Genomic DNA, 21,150 nt, shown 5'->3' with positions numbered 1-21,150 from the left:
TGAACTTTATAAAGCTAAAATTATAAATTAGGTTAACTCATAGTAATATATAATTGTATTGTTAATTAATTTATCATTGTAATTATTATTAAATGGATACATTGAAGTTTTATAAATCTTAATTGCATAAAAATATTTATCAACGAATATTTAATAATAATAATAATAATAATAAGAATAAAATACCAGGAATATTTATTTTTCAATGCTGTGGAAACTAAAGTATAATTATATATATAATAAATTATTTAATACAATCATTATATTGTATAAATACAAAGTGCTATTTTATATACATGATAAATTAACATAATTCATAAGAGCAATGATTAACCAAACTTAATATATAATATATAACCAAGTAAATTTTGGTTATTATAAAATAATATTCATTTGAAAAATTATGTTCGTAAATTCATAACTATTACATATATATGTATCAATAGACCTTATTCTCAAGTGTTCCATAAGGCAATGATACTGTAACACGAAATTTTATTTAGCGGACACTAAAAATTTATAATGATCAATGTGGAAAAGTATTTAAAGTATAGAGATTTAAATTAGTATATAATAAAAGTTTAGAAAAATGTCCTCTTGTACATACACACCCAATTTATTAAATAAAATCATTGTCGTATTAAAACAATTGATCACATATTAGTTTAAATATTTTTTTAAAACTATTTATATATCTCTTGAACCAATGAAAATTTTTTCGTTTTATTGCTCTTCTTCAAGGCACTCAGCTGTAACTAATTATAATAATTAAAATTCCAAAAGTACAAGAGGTTTTTTAAGTTTTAGTTATAATAATTATATTTGCCCACGTGAAAATCTATCATTCAACATTTCTGCTTTCATTAAAACAGATCTCTTTTGTGAATGATCCATAAATCGATTAACTTGTAAATCAATATTACGATCGAACGGCCTCCTAGTTGGCAATCCTGCTGCTTTAGCTTCCTTTTCTTCTTTCTATAAAATATTGTTGATAAATGTGATATCTATAATCAAATTAACAATTTGAAGTAAATATAAATAAATTAAAAATACCTTTCTTTTCTTTTTAAGTTTGCTTTGATGTATTTCCAGCAAAGATTTTTCTTGTTTTTTAGTCTTCTTTGACTTTTCCTTAAGTAACCCAATGCAATCTGATTTATTTACACTGCGTAAAGTTGCTGCTTCTTCTTCTGACTAATAATATAAAAATATTTAGTTGTTAAAATATTAAAACATATACCATATTATTTAATAGATATACTTTTCGTTTTCGAGCATTCTCCATTGGAGTATCAGTCCAACAAGATCTATCAGACATATCTGGTCCAGGCCTTAATCTAAATTTTCGGGCGCGCAATCCAAAATCAGCTGCTCGAGCTGGAGGTAATTCCATCATCCACTTTTCACGTTTGTGTACAACATCCTCGGCAATCTTGAAAAATAAATATTTTTAACATACATATATCAGCATCATAACAGTTGTAATGTAATAATTTTTTCTTACATCTTGTTTAATTTCATGAAAATAATGTATTCCAGGAGTTTGTAATTCCTGATAAGTATGGCCATTATTTGTAGTGCTATCATGAATTAAAGATGATACTGTATCTTCATCTTCAAATTGTGAATACATAGCCATACGTTCTTCTTCATTAAGTAGTTTTATATCTTCAGGTATTATAGGGCCTATTAATCTACTTTTTGTATCCGCTTCATTTTGTTGCTGTTTAATTAAATGAGGTGGCAATGCTGGTCCAAAAGCAGCAATATCATCCATAGATTCATTAATATCTTTTGATGGACTGTGAGGTACTTGATATTCCTGATTTTCTTCTTCCAAATTTAAAGCACTCATTGTATTTGAGTTTTCATAATTATCCGAAGTATCTTCTATTTTTGGCAAACAAGGTCCAATGAAATCAATGCTAGTTATATTATCTTTATCACTAACATTTTTAACGGTATTTTCTTTAGGTTCATGTTCTTCTGTAGACAAGGATGTATACACATTTGTACTTTTTTTTTCATTAAATGTTTTAAGCTGTGGTGGTAACACTGGTCCATATGCACAAGTATTAGTTTTTTCATTAGACCCAAGTGTATTACATTCTACATCTTTTTCTTGTAATGATTTCATCTGTTTGTTCATTATAGATGCTGATTCTAAAGAGATGAAATCTAATAAAGTATCTGAAATGGCACTAGGATTATTATTACTTGAACTCAACAGTGTTGTACTGTTCTTGCAATTTACCTTTTGTAGTTCTTCCACATGTTCCTGATCAGGTGCTACTCGTTTCTTTTTTACACATTCATATTGGCTTTTTAAGTGTTCTCTTCTTACTTTGGTCTTATGATAATATGAAGATGAACACAAACTTCTAGAATCTGAAATATCAGATATATTTTCATCTGTTTCTGATAGAACATCAAAATCGGATAAATCTAAATCTTTACAATCTTGTATATCTAATGGAGTAGCCGCTTTACAAACTTTATTCAATGACATTGAATGAGGTCCATTATCATCATGAATCTGATCAATATTTTCATGTGCACTATATTCATTTTCTAAATGCTGTAATCGTTTATCTTTGGTTTTCTTAAACGACTCGTGTCTTCCATGTTCACTTCGAGATTTTTCATTATCCGATGATTTTAATCGATTTGATTGACACGATCTATCCCGACTTTTATGTCGAGAATATTTATGTCTATCGTGATACTTGCTTCGGTATCTGTCAACCGACGATCTATCATCGTAACTCCTATCACGAGAACGTTCTCGGGAATGTTTACGATGATCATTACGATCTCGTTCTCTAGAGTGCTTCAAATCTCTGGATTTATCTTTTGAGTCCATTGAATATTTGAGATTTTTTTCTCCTGATGCAGAATCACTTTCTTTTGTACCTCTATAATCCTTATACGTTCCATATTTTGTATGTTTTACAATATGCCTAGACTCTTTTTCATCTGCGTCTCGTTCTCTTGATCGTTGAGATTCTTTTCTATTAGTCTCGTGTTTAGATCTTTCTTTTCTATCGCGATAACTCTTATCCTCTAAATGTGATCTGCGTTTTGATTTCTTCCTAGGTGACTTCTCTTTACTCACGGTGTCTGGGATTATAGTTGCATCTTTACGAGTAGCTTCAAAACGAAATCGGCGTCCGTCATCGCTATCCTGGCTTTCAGAATCCGTATCCATCGATGTCATAGTTTAATTATTTACTGAAAATATAACAAATTTATAAATGTCAGTTTTAATTAACATAATGTACATTACATGCAGAAAGTTACTTCACAATTTAATTTTTATGCGAAGATTCATACAATATTTTGTTGATATTAAAACATATCGATAAAATTAAAAAACAAAAAAAAAAAAGAAAGAACACTTGATTAACATAATTGAGATATTAAAACATCGAATTTCAGGCATTAAGTAATAGCTATAAAGAAAAGTTAGAAATGCAATAGTACTAGACCATTTTATTTACTACACAGATGTTAGAAAATTTTACATGTGATGATAGATTCAAAATACAACTAGAAGAGATGTAATTACTACTCTAGGCGTTTGTCAGTATCCTTAGCCTCTGTTTGCTTCTTCACAACAGTGTCAACTAGATTGCTAATTTTTTCTGATTTTGATTCAAGAGGAATACTCGTCTCTGAGTTTGACTGTAACATCTTCTTGACTTTTGCACCACTATATTTAATGGATTTTATAAATCCAGCTGTCACAATTCCTTTTAAACTTTGAGTAACACTAGATTTCCAGACGATTTCTTTTAAACATCGTTCCAATATTTCACAGCATTCAGGATCATATGCAATAGCACGTAAACAGTCTTCCGTATCCTTTGATCTTGGACCTAGTGACCATGCTCTTACTAGCTTTATTTGAGGTGTTCGGGGTAATTGATTTAAGTGATGTATTTTAGTTGCTGGATTTGTATCTTGTTGACACATTACTGTCAGTTGTTCGGATTTTGGAAAATCTATGTATTGCTCATAATGTTGTAAAATTGGTGCATACAATTCTTTGAAATTTTTTAATTGTGGAACAACAATGTTGTGCACTTTCTCTTTATTTTCTCCAAAAATCATACGAAAATCACCGTTATAAGATAATCCAGCAATAACTTTATAAAAATCTGTTTCAGTAAAATGTTCAGGAAGTAATAAAAGCGCTGTGCGAACAGCAGAATGTAAATTTTGCACAAGAGCCATGCGTATCTGAGAATATTCATTTGGTTCTATCAATACTTCTACGGGCTTATGCAATCTTCCTGCTATATATAAATCATTCCAATCTAGTAAATCCTCTATCAGAGAAATATCAGACATTACTCCATATTTAATGGTTTGTCCTGTGACTGTTTTTACCAAAGTATTGTAATACATTTTTGCACCCCAATTTTCTTGTAAATTGGCAATAAATTTATATCCAAGATACCTCAATGGCATAGCATAATGTTTCGGATTAAGTTTTATATTTTCTGCATGCCATTTGTTTGGATTTTGTACAACAAATATAAGGTCCAACATTTTATTTTCATGATTATTTAACTGTTTAAATGCACCAGATCCATATGCAAAGCAGAATTTTATATTTTTTGGGAATTCGTTAAGAATTCTTCTCAAATTAGATAACTCAGATATTTTCTCTAGCATTTTGTATATTGAAATACTAACCAAAGTTTACAAAAATATTAAACGTCTGCTATCTTATATACTTCTCTTATAGTCATATATAAATATTACTCTTATTAATTTTTTTTTTTTTTTTTATAAATATCTGTATTTTATGATACTATTTGATATTAAAGACCTCCTAACGGGGTCAATGTTAGCACAAACCATAGGAATTTGTGGCGATTTTTCAGAGTCATTAAAATATACTGTCGGACAATACTTTAAGTAATTGGCACCTGTTTTGTTATGATAATTCTTCATGAATGGTATCTTCCAAGGCCGTCCGAACGGATGAACACAAGATAAACGAGATTTGCCACTATCTGCTTCCTTTTTCAACGAAGGTTCATTCACTACCTAACCTATAAATTCAAGTGGTGAAATATCGATGTGACTATAAGAAATATTTATTAGACATAAAACATTATTCAAATAAATGAAAAATTAAATTAATATAGATGAGAATAAAAAAATGTGCAGAAGAAAAAACACACCCTCGATAAATATTACTTATCCTGATGCAAGCACACATACGTGTCGTAATCTTAAAAAGCGATATAAATTATTCCAAATTTCCTTCTCTACGGTCGAATAAAACAAATAAAATTTAAAAATTTTATAACTTTATACGAATGATTCTAAATATAAGTTCACACATTTCATACGAAACACACTTCGCACATTAAAAATTTGGACAATAAGCTTTACGAATCTTCTATGAGATCATACGAGAAATAATCAAAGAACGTATAAGAACAAGTTTTCGATAACCTTTCATATTTTCATTACAGATGACGCTACTGTCAACTTTTATTAATGCCTTTCTTATCGACGAAATTTTTCTAGAAAGAAAAAATATACTTATCTACTATCGATAAAAAAGTATTTTAATATTAGAAAAAAATACTAATTAATAAAGACACTTTTATATCATTTTTATGTATTGAGAAAACGACAAATGCGATAATTATATAAAAAGATTTTATTTTTGTAATTAGAATATTTAATATACATAAGTTGTGAAGATGTTTTCATGATTTCCTTGAATTACATTAAAATTTAATTTCTTTTATGAATCCTATGGTTAAGGAAGAACCCATATATTTCGGAATATTCACTTTTTGATACTGATTATACAGAAGTGAATGGTATCTGATATTTAATCAGCCTTATACAGTTTTATTAAATATGTGTGTGTGTGTGTGTGTGTGTGTGTATACGAAGTTATTTTGCTTTCGTAGAAGAACGAGATCTTAAATTCTTTTTAGTTGCCTGATCTACTTCAGGTAATTCATCATCTTCAGACAAGGTTGATTTTTTACCTAAAAATACAAGTTATAATAAAATTTGATATTTAATCTGTATTTTTAATTAAAAATACAGATTAAATATCAAATGTAAATATCTTATAAATCGAAATATCTTAACTTATTTTATATTTAAACTCACCTTCCTTTTTTTTCAATTTTTGTTTTGGTTTTATTTTCGTAATAACAGGAGTTGTATTCTCTCGAGCACGTTTAATTTGTCTCATAACAAATTTATGTAAAAGATAAATTTGGAAAAATATAATCACACTTAAAACAGTGTATTGTACAATCGGAATATTGAAGTTTCCAGTGGAGTAATCAAATGAACTTTCAATTTGATTGAATCCATAAAAAAATACTATAAATGTAAGCACTAAAGATGCAATATGAACAAATACATATATTGAATTGGCGATCAGGAACCATACTGTAAAAAATTTAATAATATTATTTTCAATTATTATATGCATAAAGAATATAAATGATTTATGAAACTCACTTCTTGTTACATTTTCTTTCTGATTAACAAAGTGATTAATTCTTGCACCATGTAGTAAAACATCTCCAGTATAATGAAGAACAAATAATATTATGCCTACTTGTTGGAAACTGTAATAATTATAATGAAGAATAAATAATATTAATAATATTAATAATTCAAGTATCTAAATGAAATTATAAAATTTTCATACTTCAAGAAATAGGCTGTAAAAGTGAAGAACAACCCTACAGTAGTATATATAACACGTTGTGCAATATCTTCTTTTTTTATTCTTTGAAAATATAATTCTGGGTAACAATGTAACCAGTAAGAAAGTTGTCCAATAAAAAATAACTTTAAAGAGAAAGATAAGAGTATTGGATAATCCAACCACAAGGAAGTTATATTTAATAATAAATTATCTCTGAAACATTAACAAGTTATAAATACGGAGATTCCATTTAAATTAACATATAATAAGAGATATAACTTTTTACCTGATTATAATATCAATGCCCCAAATAACGGACAGCAAATAAAATAGTACCAATTGACTGGATTCATTGAACTTTGCAAGTTTTACTTTGCTTAAGTGAAGTCGTTTTGATATTTTCTACAAAGAAAATACTTTATAATATAAAAATCCTTTTCTATATATAATGATACTTACATCAAATATATATTCTTGGAATACAGCATGCATTACAATAATTATTAAGAAATAAAAAAATACAGCACATGCATCTTTCCATCCAATTGTATATTTTTGTGGTAATGTCAGATCATCAGTAGTTGCTGTAGATATATTATGATGTATGGCAATAAATGTATAAGCCCATGGTGATGTAACCTGCAATTTACATTTAAAAACTTTTAAACTTTAATAAAAAAATTTATATATTCGTAAAAATTATCTTAAAGATTTATGTATTTACATGTAGAAATAATATATTATAAAATGAAATAATCATTAATAATTATTGATGATTTATTAATTAATCCGAATGATAAAAGTAAATTGAAGTAAATTAAGAAATTCGTGTTATTGAGTAACATATGTTCATTATGTACTGACTTAATTTGACTTGTCAAAGTCAAATATTATTATTGAAACATTTAATAATCTTCATAGAAACTTCGTGATTTCTATTATGTATACAAATGAAATGATATATAGAAAAAAAAATCGCGAAAAATTAATATTCGTTTAATTATGTGTATGAACTAAATAATACGGCCACTGACCTGTACCATTAAACCGATTACAAAAATCATAGCTATGCAGGAAACGATATCGGCGTGATTTTGAATAATAAATTCATGACTGAATATCGGTGGATTCTTGTTAGAATTTTTTCGGCCTTTTATTGCAACCATTTTTGTAAAAAATCACTTTTGTTGGACGCGATAGTTTTGAATCGTAGAGTTACGAGCGGTACCTCGTATCTTACTACCGCTCACCACCGCATTCAGGCTGACTACTAACTTCTACTGACCATTCACTACTTTACGTGGCTCCCGGTTTAAAAGCGTGTGACCACGTTCAACCACGTTGTCGATAGGAGGTCTGTTAACGTTTCAATAATCATCAACATTAGTTCCTTTTTTAAACTTCACGCGGAGCTAGTGTATCCTAAATTTTCACCGATCTTTAACGCCAGATAGCGCGCTCGTCAACCACGACATTAGCGAACATAAGTGAACTATTATTCCATATAAGCTTACTTTTTTGTACATTTGAGGTGATCGTCGTGAACGTAGGACGTTCTATTTACTCAGGCAACGAGACAAATACAGAAAGTACGTTATTATTATTTTCATCATAAAGTTGTTAATCATCGAATTATTGATGGTTAACATCAATCACATGCGTGATTAAATTTATACAAAATGAATATTGTTTGTCTTATTTTCTATAATAAATTTTCTATGTCATGCAGAGTCTTATATTGTTGATTTGCAATCGTTTTGCATTTCATTGATATTACTTATTCTTTTTTTTTTTTTTTTTTTTATTAAGGCATCGATAAAAATACCGTCCAAGAGGGCTATTCAGCCTTTTTGATAATATGAATGAGTCTAAGCAAAGAAGTAGCGATATGGAAGTGGATGATAATAATGTAGCTCCGGTGGAAATACCAATGGAAGTTGACGAAGATACATCAGAGAGAGATCCCAAAGCATCTGCTAATCTTACAAGTGCGATCAAAGTCATGGCATCTTCTGGTACAGTTGGTTCAGTGTCTATCAGTTTACATCCTCTGGTTATCATGAATGTTAGCGAACATTGGACTAGATTAAGAGCTCAAGAAGGAGCTGAACAATTAGGTAGCTTGATCTTGCATTATTTATTTTCTTATAAGCTTAGGTCTATAATCAAATGATTAAAATGACAAATTTCTTTTTCAGTATATGGAGCATTAATAGGAAAACAAAAAGGACGTAATATAGAGATTATGAATTCCTTTGAATTATTGTTTACATGCATTGGCGACGATGTTATCATTGATAGGGATTACTATAATACAAAAGAGGAACAATTTAAACAAGTCTTTAGTGAAATGGATTTTCTTGGATGGTATACCACAGGAGATATGCCTAATGAGAGAGATATTAGAGTACACAAACAGATTTGTGAAATCAATGAAAGTCCAGTATTATTAAAATTGGATCCAAGACCAAAAAATACAGATGTAAGAGAAACTTCATGGAACTATTGATTCTTAGAATACTTAAAAACGTTCTATATAATGTATATTTTTTACAGAAATTATCTGTTTCCATGTATGAGTCTGTGATCGATTTAGTTAATGGAGAAGCTACTATGCTATTTGTTCCATTGACTTATACATTAGCTACAGAAGAAGCAGAAAGGATTGGAGTTGATCATGTTGCAAGAATGTGCAGCAATGAACAGGGAGAAAGTTCTTTGGGTAAAATTTTTTTTGCCTATTAAAAGTTATAATCTTTTACTTTACAAATTTCATATAATTTTTCTTAAATATTTTAGTGGCAAAACATTTGGCAGCTCAACATAGTGCTATCAAAATGTTACACTCGAGAGTAAAATTAGTATTAAGATATGTACAAGCGGTACAGAATGGCGAATTAAAAGGAAATCATGAAGTATTAAGAGCTGCCTGTTCTCTTGGATATCGTTTGCCTGTTTTAAATAATCCTAAATTTAAAGCTGATTTTTATAATGTATGTATTTAAATTTCCTTTTATTTATTTATTTTTTCTTTCTATATTACATTTACGCAAGTATAATGATTTATTTATATTTTATTTCAGCAATGCAATGATTTTGGTCTGATAACATACTTGGGCATTATAACCAAAGGTTGCAATAATATAAATCAATTTGTAAACAAATTCAATATACTCTATGATAGACAAGGTGTTGGTCGGCGTTTGCGAAGTTTGTTTTTTTGATAAGTGAATGGAACTTCTTGTTTTTTTTTTCCTTTTTTTTTTCTTTTTTTTTTTTTTTTTTTTTTTTTTTTTTTTATACTTTCCTTTTCTTATTCCTAATTAAGATAATAAACTCAGGATTTGGAAAATGAAATCATCAGTGCAATTGGTGAGTAAATTTTGCAGAATGATGAAGTATATTGTATTGAATATGGAATAAAGCTCTAAGCAGGTACACTTAATTATAGTTTTATAAGTTAATTGACTGAAGTAAGATGTTTCACTTATATAAAAAGTAAAAAGCAAAACATAACGAAGGGTATTTATGATACTTATAGAAAATATTTATATACCTTCTTCATATGCTTTGATTTAGAAACAATAAACCAGGAATGCGGTATCTCATTAACTGTGCTGTAGGATATATAAACTATCTTTAAGATGTAAAGTCAATAAAGCCTGTGATGCATTGTGTGAATCATATTGCTTTACTTCACATTCAGTTTTGTATTAGGTAATAAACAATATTGAAAGAACAATTTAATATAACTTATTGAACAATAATTCAAAAAAATTTTATATATCGATTATGTAATTGAACGTGTCGATTTATAGACAAATTTGTTGAAATAAATTAGGCTTTCGTTATTATAATATAAAAAAATAATTCATAGTTTTTACATAAATCTATAGGGTCATATATGTTCAATACAAACATAATATAATATGTTCAAAAATGAGATACATGTAAATAGTACATAAGAGAGAATTTTTTGATGAATACTTTCACTCGTTGTTTTGTAATGGAAGACCTTGTGTTAATAGACGCATTTTCCTTCACAGGCTACATTAATATCTAATTCATATAAGTAGATGTATACAAATTATTTGATATATAAAAAGCAGCCTGTATATTTGTTTATAAAATATGACAAAAAGTTTTTCTAAAATTCTATTCATTGTTATAATATCTCAGCTGTATAAAGTTGTAAACCACAAAGATTATTCACCAAATAGGAAGTTTTCTAATCAAAATCCTTCAATTTTTTTTTATCAAATTTCGATAAGATTGAGGTTTGCAACCTTATTTGCTTGAACTATTTATTATTCTTAACTAGAGCTTATTGTATTGTGCAGAGTTTTATTTATAGTAAAAGCAGCATTCTTAATTACTCTGTATAAATCAATGTTTGTATAAGCGCAGAGTTCGCTTAAAATATCACTTTAGAAATAGTCACTTTTCTCTCGTTAAATATTGATATATCTGCTGCAGAAAGTAGAATTTTCATAAAGAGCATATATAAATTTGTGAAATATTCCTGATATTTTTGGACCATATGGGTATAAATTGAGTATAGGCGAACTTATTTTTTTTTAAACTGAAAGTACTTTTTGGATTTTATTTCTTTCTTTTTCTTCTCTTTATTTTTGTTGCTTTTGATATTGGAGTATCATCCTTCTGCTTGTACTAGCAATTACTCTTTATATATATATATGTGTATGTATATATATATATATATATATATATATATATATATATATATATATATGTCTTGCAAATTTTACTGTATAAAATATATAGATTAGTATATATTGTGTTTCATTAATTATTATATGCAAATATATTTCATTGTATAAACAAAAAATTAGAATTGACATGTCATACATTCGTGTTACTAATATATCATATTGTACATCTGTCTAACATAATAGCTGTGCTATAAAGTTATTATTATTTTTTTTTCTTTTTCTTTTCTTTTAAATACTGCTACTCCTGTATATTCATTTAACCTGTTTCCCTGAAAATGCAGTTTCTTATATATTTACAGAAAATATCAGAATATCTACTTTTACTTTGATAGGCTATCTTGTACAACAACTTGTGCAGTTGTGATACATCGTATTTTGATATGCTAAGTGATAAAGTATTTTGTTAATCATTGATCATTTCTCTTTGAAGTTAAGTCTAGTTTAAATCTCGGAAAGATAAAATAGAAGAAGTTGCTTATTTTCATGCGTTTCTTTCATTCCAACGATTTAGTATAGGAATAATTGTTACTTATCTGATATTTTATAAAATCTAATCAATGATTTTAAATTCTATTCGTTTAAAAGAGAATTACAAAGGAATTTGATTAAAAAATTATATTTACAATAGTTTTAGTTTACCAAATAGATGGAATGTAAGAGTAGAACACAAGCAACATCTTGTTCGATCGTATACCTATATATCTTATCTATTGCAATCTTTACGTTCTCTTTTTTTTTTCTTGAAAAAAAAAAAATAAAAAAAAATAAAAAAAAAAGAATTCTTGTTTTTCCTTTTCTTATTTTTTTTTTATTACGTGTAAACCTCGTTTCATATTTTAGTACCAAATTAATCTCAATGTTTAATTGTCGTCGGCTATAGTATTTTTTTCACGCGAGATTAATAAGCTGTCCTCTATCATTGTAGCAAGAATGTCTACTAAAACGGACAGCATTGGATCAGGCTAAGGACTCAATTTATCCGTACCAATTAATTCTTCAAAAAGATTACTTTTGTTCTCTACTCTTTTTTCAATGGCTTGTAGGGAAAACTTTAATACAGCTGCAGCTAAATCACCTACTGACCAATGTCTATCTAGAAGAACTCTACTTATTGTATCCAACTAAAATGTAAATAATGTTATTAGAATTAGATTTTCCTTTTCTTTTTTTTTTTTTATATCCTTATTCTAAAATTTAATTTTATTCTTACCTTAGATAAAGAACAATTTCCTGCGGTATAATAAATTAATCTTGGTACACCCGCCAAAGAAGCTGCAAGCCATTGTATGACAAGTTTTAATTGTGGATCACCTTTCAATCTTGATCCACAACCCCAATTGCCTGTTGCTACAGATAACAATCCCCCGATGTTAGAACTATTCTCTCGAGGTATCTGTAAATATAATAATTATGACATTATCCTTTGATGATTTTACTTATCATTTCTGTGTGTGTGTATATGCGTGTATATATATATATATATGTGTGTGTAGCCTTTGTCAATATCGTCGTGATATTCAATAAAAGTGTATTGACATGCGGCAAATGAGTATCTATGGAAAAAAAATTATTGTTAATAAATTATGAGATTGTAAAAAAGAAAGAAGCATAAAAGATAATGCTTAGTTTCATAATCTAAATATTTGGATTACAGTATTCTCTTTGTGAACAAACGATTTTCGATCGTTGTTCGATGTTGCATCGAATTAATGCTTTATAGAAGAAAAGAAGATAATTACTAATTTACGTATGATGAAAGTATGTTATCAATTTTGACGAATAAGAAAAGCGTATTGTAAGGTAAATAGAATGAGAGACAGATAAATAGATGAATGTTATGTTAATTATTAAGGACTAGTGTTTACTGAAAGCAATGTTCTTAATATAGATCATGCATGAATAATTAATACATACATGTATACACATATATATACATATATATACATATATATACATATATATACACATATATATATATATATATATATATATATATATATATATATGTGAAATTTATATATTTGTCAGATTTTTATTGCACATCTTTAGAGAGAAAGAGATAGATAGTCGAAGTGATAGGCATCAGACAAAAGTTTGAAGTTGTCAACGTTATTACGTTTATTTCATGCATTAGATTGTTAAATATATATACTAATTCACAATATCATTATTGTGACTCTAAGAATAAGTCTGCTCACTTCGTTTACTAAATATTGTATGGACTTCTCTATAGGATTTCCATGCGTAGTATTATTGACATAAGTTGATTCCGATATATTATCATCAGTTCCAGAGATCTTTCTATCTATAGACTTGGGTAGATATACAGTGGTATGATCATCGACCAAGGTTTGATATACCTCAGAAGTAAATGCAACAGCTCGCAGTTTCCTGCGTTGACAATCCTTCGTATCCTTTGTTATCGTTGCCTCATCGCTCAAAGCATCTTCATAATATTCTATTTCTTCTGATTCAGAAACCTGTGTGGTACAGCTTTAAATGCGTGTCTAATAAAATTTGAAGTCTTTTGAAAATGTTCATTTGTTTTTCATATTCTCATACTTTATACTATATGATTTATTATCGAATATGATTTTTGGGGCTAATAACATGGCGTTGAAATTATTCCATATTTTATATATTATAATCAGGATTATATATATAAAAAATAGATCTTTATCGTCTCTCATTCTATGGCGATACACGATTTAAGAATGAATTTTATTCGCTTAGTATATTTATTCATAATAATAAATTTAAAAAGATAAAAACAATGTTTACCGATTGTTGCCTTCTGCTTTTCTGACGTGCCAGTTCTAAACTTAAACTTCTCACAGCTAAAGCTAATTTGTGCCTTTGATTTATATCAGTCGAATCGATGAAAGGTTGAGGTTCACCCTCTTGAACTGGAACACCTGCGAAAGATTCGCTGAGCGCTCGTTTTAACAACGAACCAGCGAATCTAACGACTGCTCTGTCTCTTGTATCCAATTCACGATTTTCATCCTCTGTGATCGGATCTTCCAACCATTTTGACAATTGCTCGTAGACTTCTTCTAACTCGGAACAGAAGTCTAATAGAATAAAAATAAAAAATGTTTAATCAATATATTAGAAATATTGAAGTTAGATATTTTTAACAAAATGTATTTTGACCTACCAGAATTATATTCGGTACTGAAACTATATTTACTGCTAGCATTGGTTTCTCTTCTTTGAAATGCCGGAGGTTGACTTTGTCGAAATCTACCTAACCACTTTTGTTCTGCTTCTAAAGACTCTTTCAAAAAATCTTCGTCTACAGTCTCGTCTCTCAGAACGAATCCCCTCGAACCTCCTCTTTTTAGTCTGGAATGTTTGATTAAAGAATAGTTAACTTATTACTTAGCAAATAAACGAAATTATAAGTATCAACTAAAAAGATTTACTTGATATCTTGATCACAGACGTGACTTCCCGCGATACTTATTCCAACAGCATAACTACTTTCACCGGAAGAAGTATTGGAAGTAGATGCACCAGTGGCTGTACTTTCTCGTTTGAGAGCTTCTTTTAATCTTTGTGCAAATGTACCTCGTCTTTCGGGTGTATCCAATTGCGAGCTGTAACGTCTCGTTAACTTTTGTTCTTCTTCGTCTAAAATCGATAAAAAATTCTACTCAGTTGTAATAATTGTAAACGAAATCGAGAATAATGATCGTTTTTCTACGTACCAACTTCTTCGTCCATTGTGTCTTTTGCACTGTGAAAACTATCCGTACTTTGACTATTGCAACTACTGTAAACAGACATTTGACCAAGAGATTTGCGAGTGACCGGTAAAACTTCACCACTGGATCCAAGAACAATAAAACGATTTTTTTTGTTTGTACAACTACTGTCCTTGCAAACTCTTCGAGGGCTCGCTGATCGGACAAATTTACCGTTCGGTTTTGTTCGAAGTTCAGTACCACTCGGTGATTTGCTCAATTCACCAAATGTCGTTGTTTCAACTGTTTGAATTAGGAAATGTAATGATCTAATCAATATTATCATAGCAGATGTTACTATGAAAATAATTGTCAAATTGTTAAGTTTCTAACCATCTTTCGTGCCATCACCAGTCTCATAGAACTTATTTTCATTCTCAATTTCAGGTGGAGTACTACTGAAACTTTCACCAATTGGTGACAATCTCCGAGCTCCTAGACTTCCATCGGCATCTAATTCAGTTTTGATTGGATCTGTTGGGCTACTCGGTACATGTCTTTGTCGAAATCCTAAAAGTGATTTGTTCATTTCTCTCAAAATGTTGTCTTCTTCGAATTGCGTTAATGGTAATCTTGAATAATCTTCCGGGTCTATACAGCAAATGGTTACCTTAAAAAAGATATAAATAATATTTGAATAAAATATTTATAAAAAGGTGAACAACTTATTTATCATAATTAGTATACTATATTACGGTATTGGGCTTGGGAACAGCTTCGAATATTGCTCTGTTATGGGGATCGTTTATGATAGATATACGTCTAACATTTTCCACTATCAAAGCTTCATTGTCCTCCAAAGCCTCGACTGACAAAATTGCTGCGATCATTTCTGGATGAGTTGCTAGCTAAAATAGAGAATGATTTTCTTCGTAATTTAATATTGGATGTTATCCAATTACACAATAATATTTATTTACATGTATGGTTTCTTGCGTAATATCACCGTCAAGTACTCCACCCCCAAATCTTGCGCTTGCGAAACAAACGTAAACAGTTTCTGTATCTTGTCTACCTAAACGACCTTCGTGACGAATCGTCAAAGGACAAAGTGGTACATTACTTTCAAGCCAATCTTCTATGGTCAACCATTGTTTTGACGTCATTACCTATGTACAATAAACGAACGGATTAAAATAATTCACCTTTTTATTATTTCTTTCATTTGCTTATTTTATCTAATTCATATCATTCTCAACAAACGCACTTTCATTTTACCTGTCTCGAAATAATCACTCGCCCATCTAATGCACCTTCGATTTCAATATAATCATAGTAACGAAATATGCTCTTCAATTTTGCTTTCTGACAATTCCTAAGACATAGCAATATCTTCGTCGATATTTCGTAAAGGATTATTATTATAATTTTCATTTCAGTTGGATTCGACTCACGTGTGAAGGTGTTTGAAGAAATTCGTGAAGTTGAAGTCTCTTAATGTAGGATGTGTTTTTGTCGTTCGTTTTGGATAGGTCGAGAAAAATGCGTTAGCGATAAGAGAAGAGACAAAAGCATAGCTATATTCGACGCTATCTCCTAATTAAAAAAGAAAAAAGTCGAAAATTATTATATATATATATATATATATATATATATATATATATATATATGTTCGTAAATGATTGAGATGTTTTAACAAAAAAATAAAAATTTGAAATTTCTCTTCATTTTTTTTCTTTTTCAAATCTTTTTCTCTGCATTTTATTATTTGTCATTTTTATTTGTTTGTTAAATATTGCGATGGTTTACCCTGTTGCTGTAAACTGTAGTGTAAGCCCTGAGGAGGTTTCGTGGATCTCAGAGATTTAGCTCTCTCTACCATTCGTGGTATTGTTTTTGTGAATACCTGTTCACGTTCAACAGAGTCAAGATCCTCATCGAGAAATTTCGCCAATTCTGTGAATAACTCAGGATCTTGAATGTCTTCCTCAGGATCTAGGCTTATGCTGAAACGAACATTCGCGCGGTTGTTAAAAGAAAATAAAATGGAAACAATAAACAAACAAGCGCCATCTTTCACAACCCGCGAAATTGAAATCTCGTTTTTTTTTTATAGTGATTCTGTTCGGTCGTTAAAATTTCTTTTTATCTCGTTGATTTTTTATTTTGTCACTCCTTTTCATAAAAGATTCAGGAATATCTTTTTAAGAGGATCATAAAAGATGAGACACTTTAACGAGATCCTTAAACGTTTCTCTAACGCGCAGACGCGACAAGTTCGTCGTAAATTTTACGCTCCTCCGAGCAGTAACATCAAACAAAATAAAATACAGGCGTGAGATCATCGACCGAATATAGTTTCGCGTACGTGTGCATTGTCGTATCTCAACGAGTTAATTTTGCAACTATGTCAAACAGAAATATTATTATAAATCAGAGACAAGAGAAAATCATTTCTTTTTCGTCTTTTCCTTTTTCTTTTTCTTTCATTCATTGCCGTATGTTTGAAATCATTTTTAAATAATACAATAAAATATCTATACACGTGGACGTGACACACACTTATATGTCCTTCTATCTATAATTTTGTGTTTTTACTTAACGCTACGTAACGTAATACAATAAGATGCGTAAAATGTCACGCTTACTTGCACATGTCGTGCAATCTCTGCATCGCGTCCAAAAGATCCGTGGAGTTTTTGGCGAGCGCTGCCCTGTCTAATTGTTTTACCACAGCTGGCCACCATGGTAGATCGCAAGGAAGCATAACTAAAGCCATCGTAGACGTGAATCTGTCGAGAAAAACGAAATTTTACCTATCGTTCTTTTTCATTTTTTCGTTTATTTTTCTTCCTTTTTTTTATTTAATATTTTTCACCTATCCAATTGATTTTCTGTTATCGAGGAAACACTATTAATAGATGAAGATTGATCACGATGAACCGATTCACACTGTGAAACGCGTATTTTCTAATCATTCGAATTTACGAGACAACGCGATTGTCAGTTAACATTTTCTTTGGCATCTAGCCCACGGTGAGTTGTGTTCTATTTCGTATTGACCTATATATATATATATATATATATATATATATATATATATATAAATATATATATTCTATAGATATTATTATATTGTATGGTGAGAGAGCCAATTTTTTTCGTAGTAAGGAACGTTTACAAACGCGTCTACGAAGGTGCCTATCAGGCTGCAACGATGCTTAGAAACGTTATCGACCCTTTTCACCCTCTTAAGGGCCTTTCTCGAGAAAATCTTTACTTGGTTTACTATCGTAAAAAATTAACACCTTAAGTTAATACGACGATAATGATGATACGGATAATAATGACGATGACACTTATAATTATAACGATGTCCTTTTAATGGAATTAAAATTATTAACGAAACTTTTTTTTCTATTTGATATGAATGAGTATCATAAATTCTATCATTAAAATTTGATTCTCAAAGTTACTATTATATTTGTTTAGATTAATAAAAAAAAAAATAAATAAATAAAAAAAATAAAAAAAAATAAAAAAATATATATAAAAAAATAAAGAAAAAATAAAAAATTATGTATTTTATAAGCCCGTTTGATCACGTTACAAGAGTACTCTTTGGCGAGTTGAGAGGGTGCGTTACGTCCCGCGACATTTCGTAAATTCTACGCATGCGCGATGCACGTTGATATATAATTAGGCGCTTTCTCTCGTAGCAGGGGCGAGATGGACGTCGTTCGAGGTACAACACACCGTTCTTTCGACTTATTTTCTTGAACAGAGAGAGAGCATCACCCCGTTTATATAATCACCTTTCCTCCCTTCTTTACCGGCACTTTTACGTTTACGCACAGACACACACTCTCCTTTTCTCTCTCTCTCTCTCTTTCGCTCTCTTTTTTTTCTCTCTCTCTCTCTTTCTCTTTATTTCTGTTTATTCGTGCTTGCTCGTTCGATTCTTCAAAACGAAGAAGAGTCAGATCTTGAGACGCGTTGTCCCGGTGCCGCAAGGCACGACGCTCTGCGGCCAACTCCTTTTTTGATCCTTGAAACGCCGGCACATAGTTGATTACTTCCTCCCCCTTCTACACCTTCCCCTCTTTTTCTGATGTCTCTCCCTCTGTTGCACGTTACTTTTTTCTTTTTCTATATCTCTTCCCCTCTCTCTCTTTCTCTCTCTCTCTCTCTCTCTCTCTCTCTCTCTCTCTCTTTTCTCTTTCTTGATAAAAAAAAACCTATACCATCACAATATCGGTTTTATTCTTCGTTTTTATTATTTATTTTTGTAACCTTTAAAATCTTAGGCCGACCTTCTTTATTCTTTTGATTATAATCACTATATACTTCTCATTAAACGTATTCCGGAAAGGGGAAAAGGGGTAAAATCAAATGGCATGGTATTATATCTTGGGTTTATATGAGGGCGCACGAAAGAACGACCGCACTGCCACGGACGTTACTACTGCCGCGTCGTCGTACGTGCGTACGTCGTTTTCTTCGTAAGATTTCGCCGGTCTCCGTAGACCCGGACTATCTATCCCCTCTCTCTATTCATTCCATTTCACCACCCCGCTATCTTGTTATTTATAGAACGGCGCCGGCGCCCTGGACCAAACTTCTATATGCATACAATTTCTATTGTAAAGTTTCAAACGTTTCACCCTAAGTAATTCTTCGTCGGTAAAATCATTGGTATATATAGAGAGATTTCTGTATTATCGACTTAGAGAAAAAAATAAAGAGACGAAGGTAATCATTCTTTGTTTTTTTTATTTTTTTTTTTTTATTTATCTCGAATTTTAAAATCTATTCCCTTTCGTAGGAAAATTTAAAATACACGTTAAATATATAATAAATTGAAATTTTGATAAAATTAGAAATAACGTCGAGTTACGAACACTTAGATTAATTTATCTTCGAAAAATTATAATTTGTCATATGCTTTTTTTCTTGCTTTTATCAAATGTATTATTATATTTATTAGAAAAATTTCTATAAAACTAACTCGAATGTCACATTATACGTGAATCGATTATAAGTTAATGGGGATATTGTTTTTCTATTGCATTCGTAGTTCATAGTTTGATCATATCTGTTGCTGAAGTCATATACGCCTAAAAGAGAAAGATAGTATAAATTAATCCTAAAGCAGCCAAGTTCTATTTCTACGTCAAGATCATAAGCCATAGAAAGGATAATAAAACGGAAACAAGACTCAATTGTGATTCATTGATATCTGCAGGTTACTTCGATTTTTCGTGCACGTGATAGTTATCATTCTTACTAACCAGTTAAAAAAACGCACAATATTTTGTTTTGCAAAATGGATTAAAAATAGTCAGTAAAAGTAACTCTTTACTTTACCGACCAATTACGTAATATTTGGTCATAGTAGATATCTTTCTTATCGATTGATAATATTAAATTTCTATTTTTATTGTCGGTAACTTGATGATATTTATCACCTGTCTTAGCAATTGAGCATAATCGATATATAGATCAAGTGTATTGTTTCCGCGATAGTGGCACAGTGTAAAATAAATTAAGGATCAAAGATATGTAATATTTTAAAATATTGTATTATTTTTGTAGGAGTTTTTTTTTTTTTCGTAATGAACATCGGCTTGTTTTTATTGATTCGATTTTCAAAAGTCGAGCAGATCATTGTAATGTAATCAAATATTGTTGCTTACTAGATCGATTATATTATTTACATTTTAATTTGAAATGTTTCAGAGCTTCGTTTCACAATTAACAATATTCTCGAATTCCATAATACATTGAAAAAAATACGATTGCACCACTTGACATTTTTGTTAAATGCATTATTTATTTTCATTTAAACCATAGATATTGTGATTGTTTTATGTAAAATGAAATATGATCGTGAAATCATCACTTGATGCATACTATCATCTATAATGCAATTTTCAAATTGTGAACCATCGGTGAAGTTATATAAAATTTTCGTATCATTGACCCAGGTCGCAGGATCATTTTCGACTTATTGTCTTCAAGT

At 29.7% G+C, this 21,150-nt stretch overlaps 5 protein-coding genes across 18 annotated transcripts; 1 reads left to right on the top strand and 4 right to left on the bottom strand.

Moving 5' to 3' along the window:
* Positions 1–299: 299 nt before the first annotated feature.
* On the bottom strand, positions 300–5,438 carry LOC118445837 (uncharacterized). 7 transcript variants are annotated; one of them, XM_085656519.1, is made up of 7 exons: positions 5,239–5,438; positions 4,941–5,066; positions 1,508–3,234; positions 1,265–1,435; positions 1,057–1,197; positions 831–978; positions 302–755 (listed from the first exon to the last, which is right to left on the bottom strand). In XM_085656519.1, exons 3-7 carry the CDS (start codon positions 3,218–3,220, stop codon positions 724–726), a joined length of 2,205 nt encoding a protein of 734 aa, XP_085512645.1. In that variant the 5' UTR covers positions 3,221–3,234; positions 4,941–5,066; positions 5,239–5,438; the 3' UTR covers positions 302–723. The 7 variants fall into 7 exon arrangements, with proteins under 7 accessions (XP_035731687.2, XP_085512647.1, XP_035731685.2 ...); XM_085656518.1 differs by having other exon boundaries at positions 303–755; positions 5,199–5,438; XM_035875794.2 differs by lacking the exon at positions 4,941–5,066 and having other exon boundaries at positions 300–755; positions 5,199–5,438.
* LOC118445787 (phosphatidate cytidylyltransferase, mitochondrial) lies at positions 3,571–4,933 on the bottom strand. Its single transcript, XM_035875686.2, has one exon. The coding sequence runs from the start codon at positions 4,681–4,683 to the stop codon at positions 3,571–3,573; it is 1,113 nt and encodes a 370-aa protein (XP_035731579.1). The 5' UTR covers positions 4,684–4,933.
* Positions 5,439–5,890: 452 nt separating the features above from the next.
* On the bottom strand, positions 5,891–8,075 carry TRAM (translocating chain-associated membrane protein 1). 2 transcript variants are annotated; one of them, XM_035875697.2, is made up of 7 exons: positions 7,741–8,075; positions 7,166–7,345; positions 6,993–7,108; positions 6,707–6,919; positions 6,514–6,623; positions 6,154–6,441; positions 5,891–6,063 (listed from the first exon to the last, which is right to left on the bottom strand). In XM_035875697.2, the coding sequence occupies exons 1-7, from the start codon at positions 7,870–7,872 to the stop codon at positions 6,059–6,061; spliced, it is 1,044 nt and encodes a 347-aa protein (XP_035731590.1). In that variant the 5' UTR covers positions 7,873–8,075; the 3' UTR covers positions 5,891–6,058. The 2 variants fall into 2 exon arrangements, with proteins under 2 accessions (XP_035731590.1, XP_035731589.2); XM_035875696.2 differs by having other exon boundaries at positions 5,891–6,026.
* A 62-nt stretch (positions 8,076–8,137) lies between these two features.
* On the top strand, positions 8,138–10,058 carry CSN6 (COP9 signalosome subunit 6). Its single transcript, XM_035875699.2, has 6 exons — positions 8,138–8,295; positions 8,516–8,823; positions 8,905–9,188; positions 9,263–9,428; positions 9,506–9,699; positions 9,790–10,058. The coding sequence occupies exons 2-6, from the start codon at positions 8,565–8,567 to the stop codon at positions 9,928–9,930; spliced, it is 1,044 nt and encodes a 347-aa protein (XP_035731592.1). The 5' UTR covers positions 8,138–8,295; positions 8,516–8,564; the 3' UTR covers positions 9,931–10,058.
* Positions 10,059–11,411: 1,353 nt separating this feature from the next.
* Positions 11,412–19,642, bottom strand: LOC118445789 (uncharacterized). 7 transcript variants are annotated; one of them, XM_035875689.2, is made up of 15 exons: positions 18,739–19,642; positions 17,777–17,920; positions 16,938–17,134; positions 16,583–16,724; positions 16,407–16,503; positions 16,109–16,297; positions 15,884–16,036; positions 15,522–15,798; positions 15,153–15,431; positions 14,868–15,075; positions 14,600–14,787; positions 14,221–14,513; positions 13,638–13,919; positions 12,650–12,832; positions 11,412–12,560 (listed from the first exon to the last, which is right to left on the bottom strand). In XM_035875689.2, exons 2-15 carry the CDS (start codon positions 17,905–17,907, stop codon positions 12,402–12,404), a joined length of 2,778 nt encoding a protein of 925 aa, XP_035731582.2. In that variant the 5' UTR covers positions 17,908–17,920; positions 18,739–19,642; the 3' UTR covers positions 11,412–12,401. The 7 variants fall into 7 exon arrangements, with proteins under 7 accessions (XP_035731582.2, XP_035731583.2, XP_035731584.2 ...); XM_035875690.2 differs by having other exon boundaries at positions 18,885–19,642; XM_035875691.2 differs by having other exon boundaries at positions 18,944–19,642.
* Between the last annotated feature and the right edge of the window lie 1,508 nt (positions 19,643–21,150).

The sequence above is a fragment of the Vespa mandarinia genome, chromosome 4 (genome assembly GCF_050613455.1).
Source record: "Vespa mandarinia isolate Hongniang chromosome 4, ASM5061345v1, whole genome shotgun sequence".
NCBI classification, from domain to species: domain Eukaryota; kingdom Metazoa; phylum Arthropoda; class Insecta; order Hymenoptera; family Vespidae; genus Vespa; species Vespa mandarinia.
The sequence above is the reverse complement of the archived record's forward strand: the minus strand, read 5'-3'. Positions and strand labels throughout refer to the sequence as shown.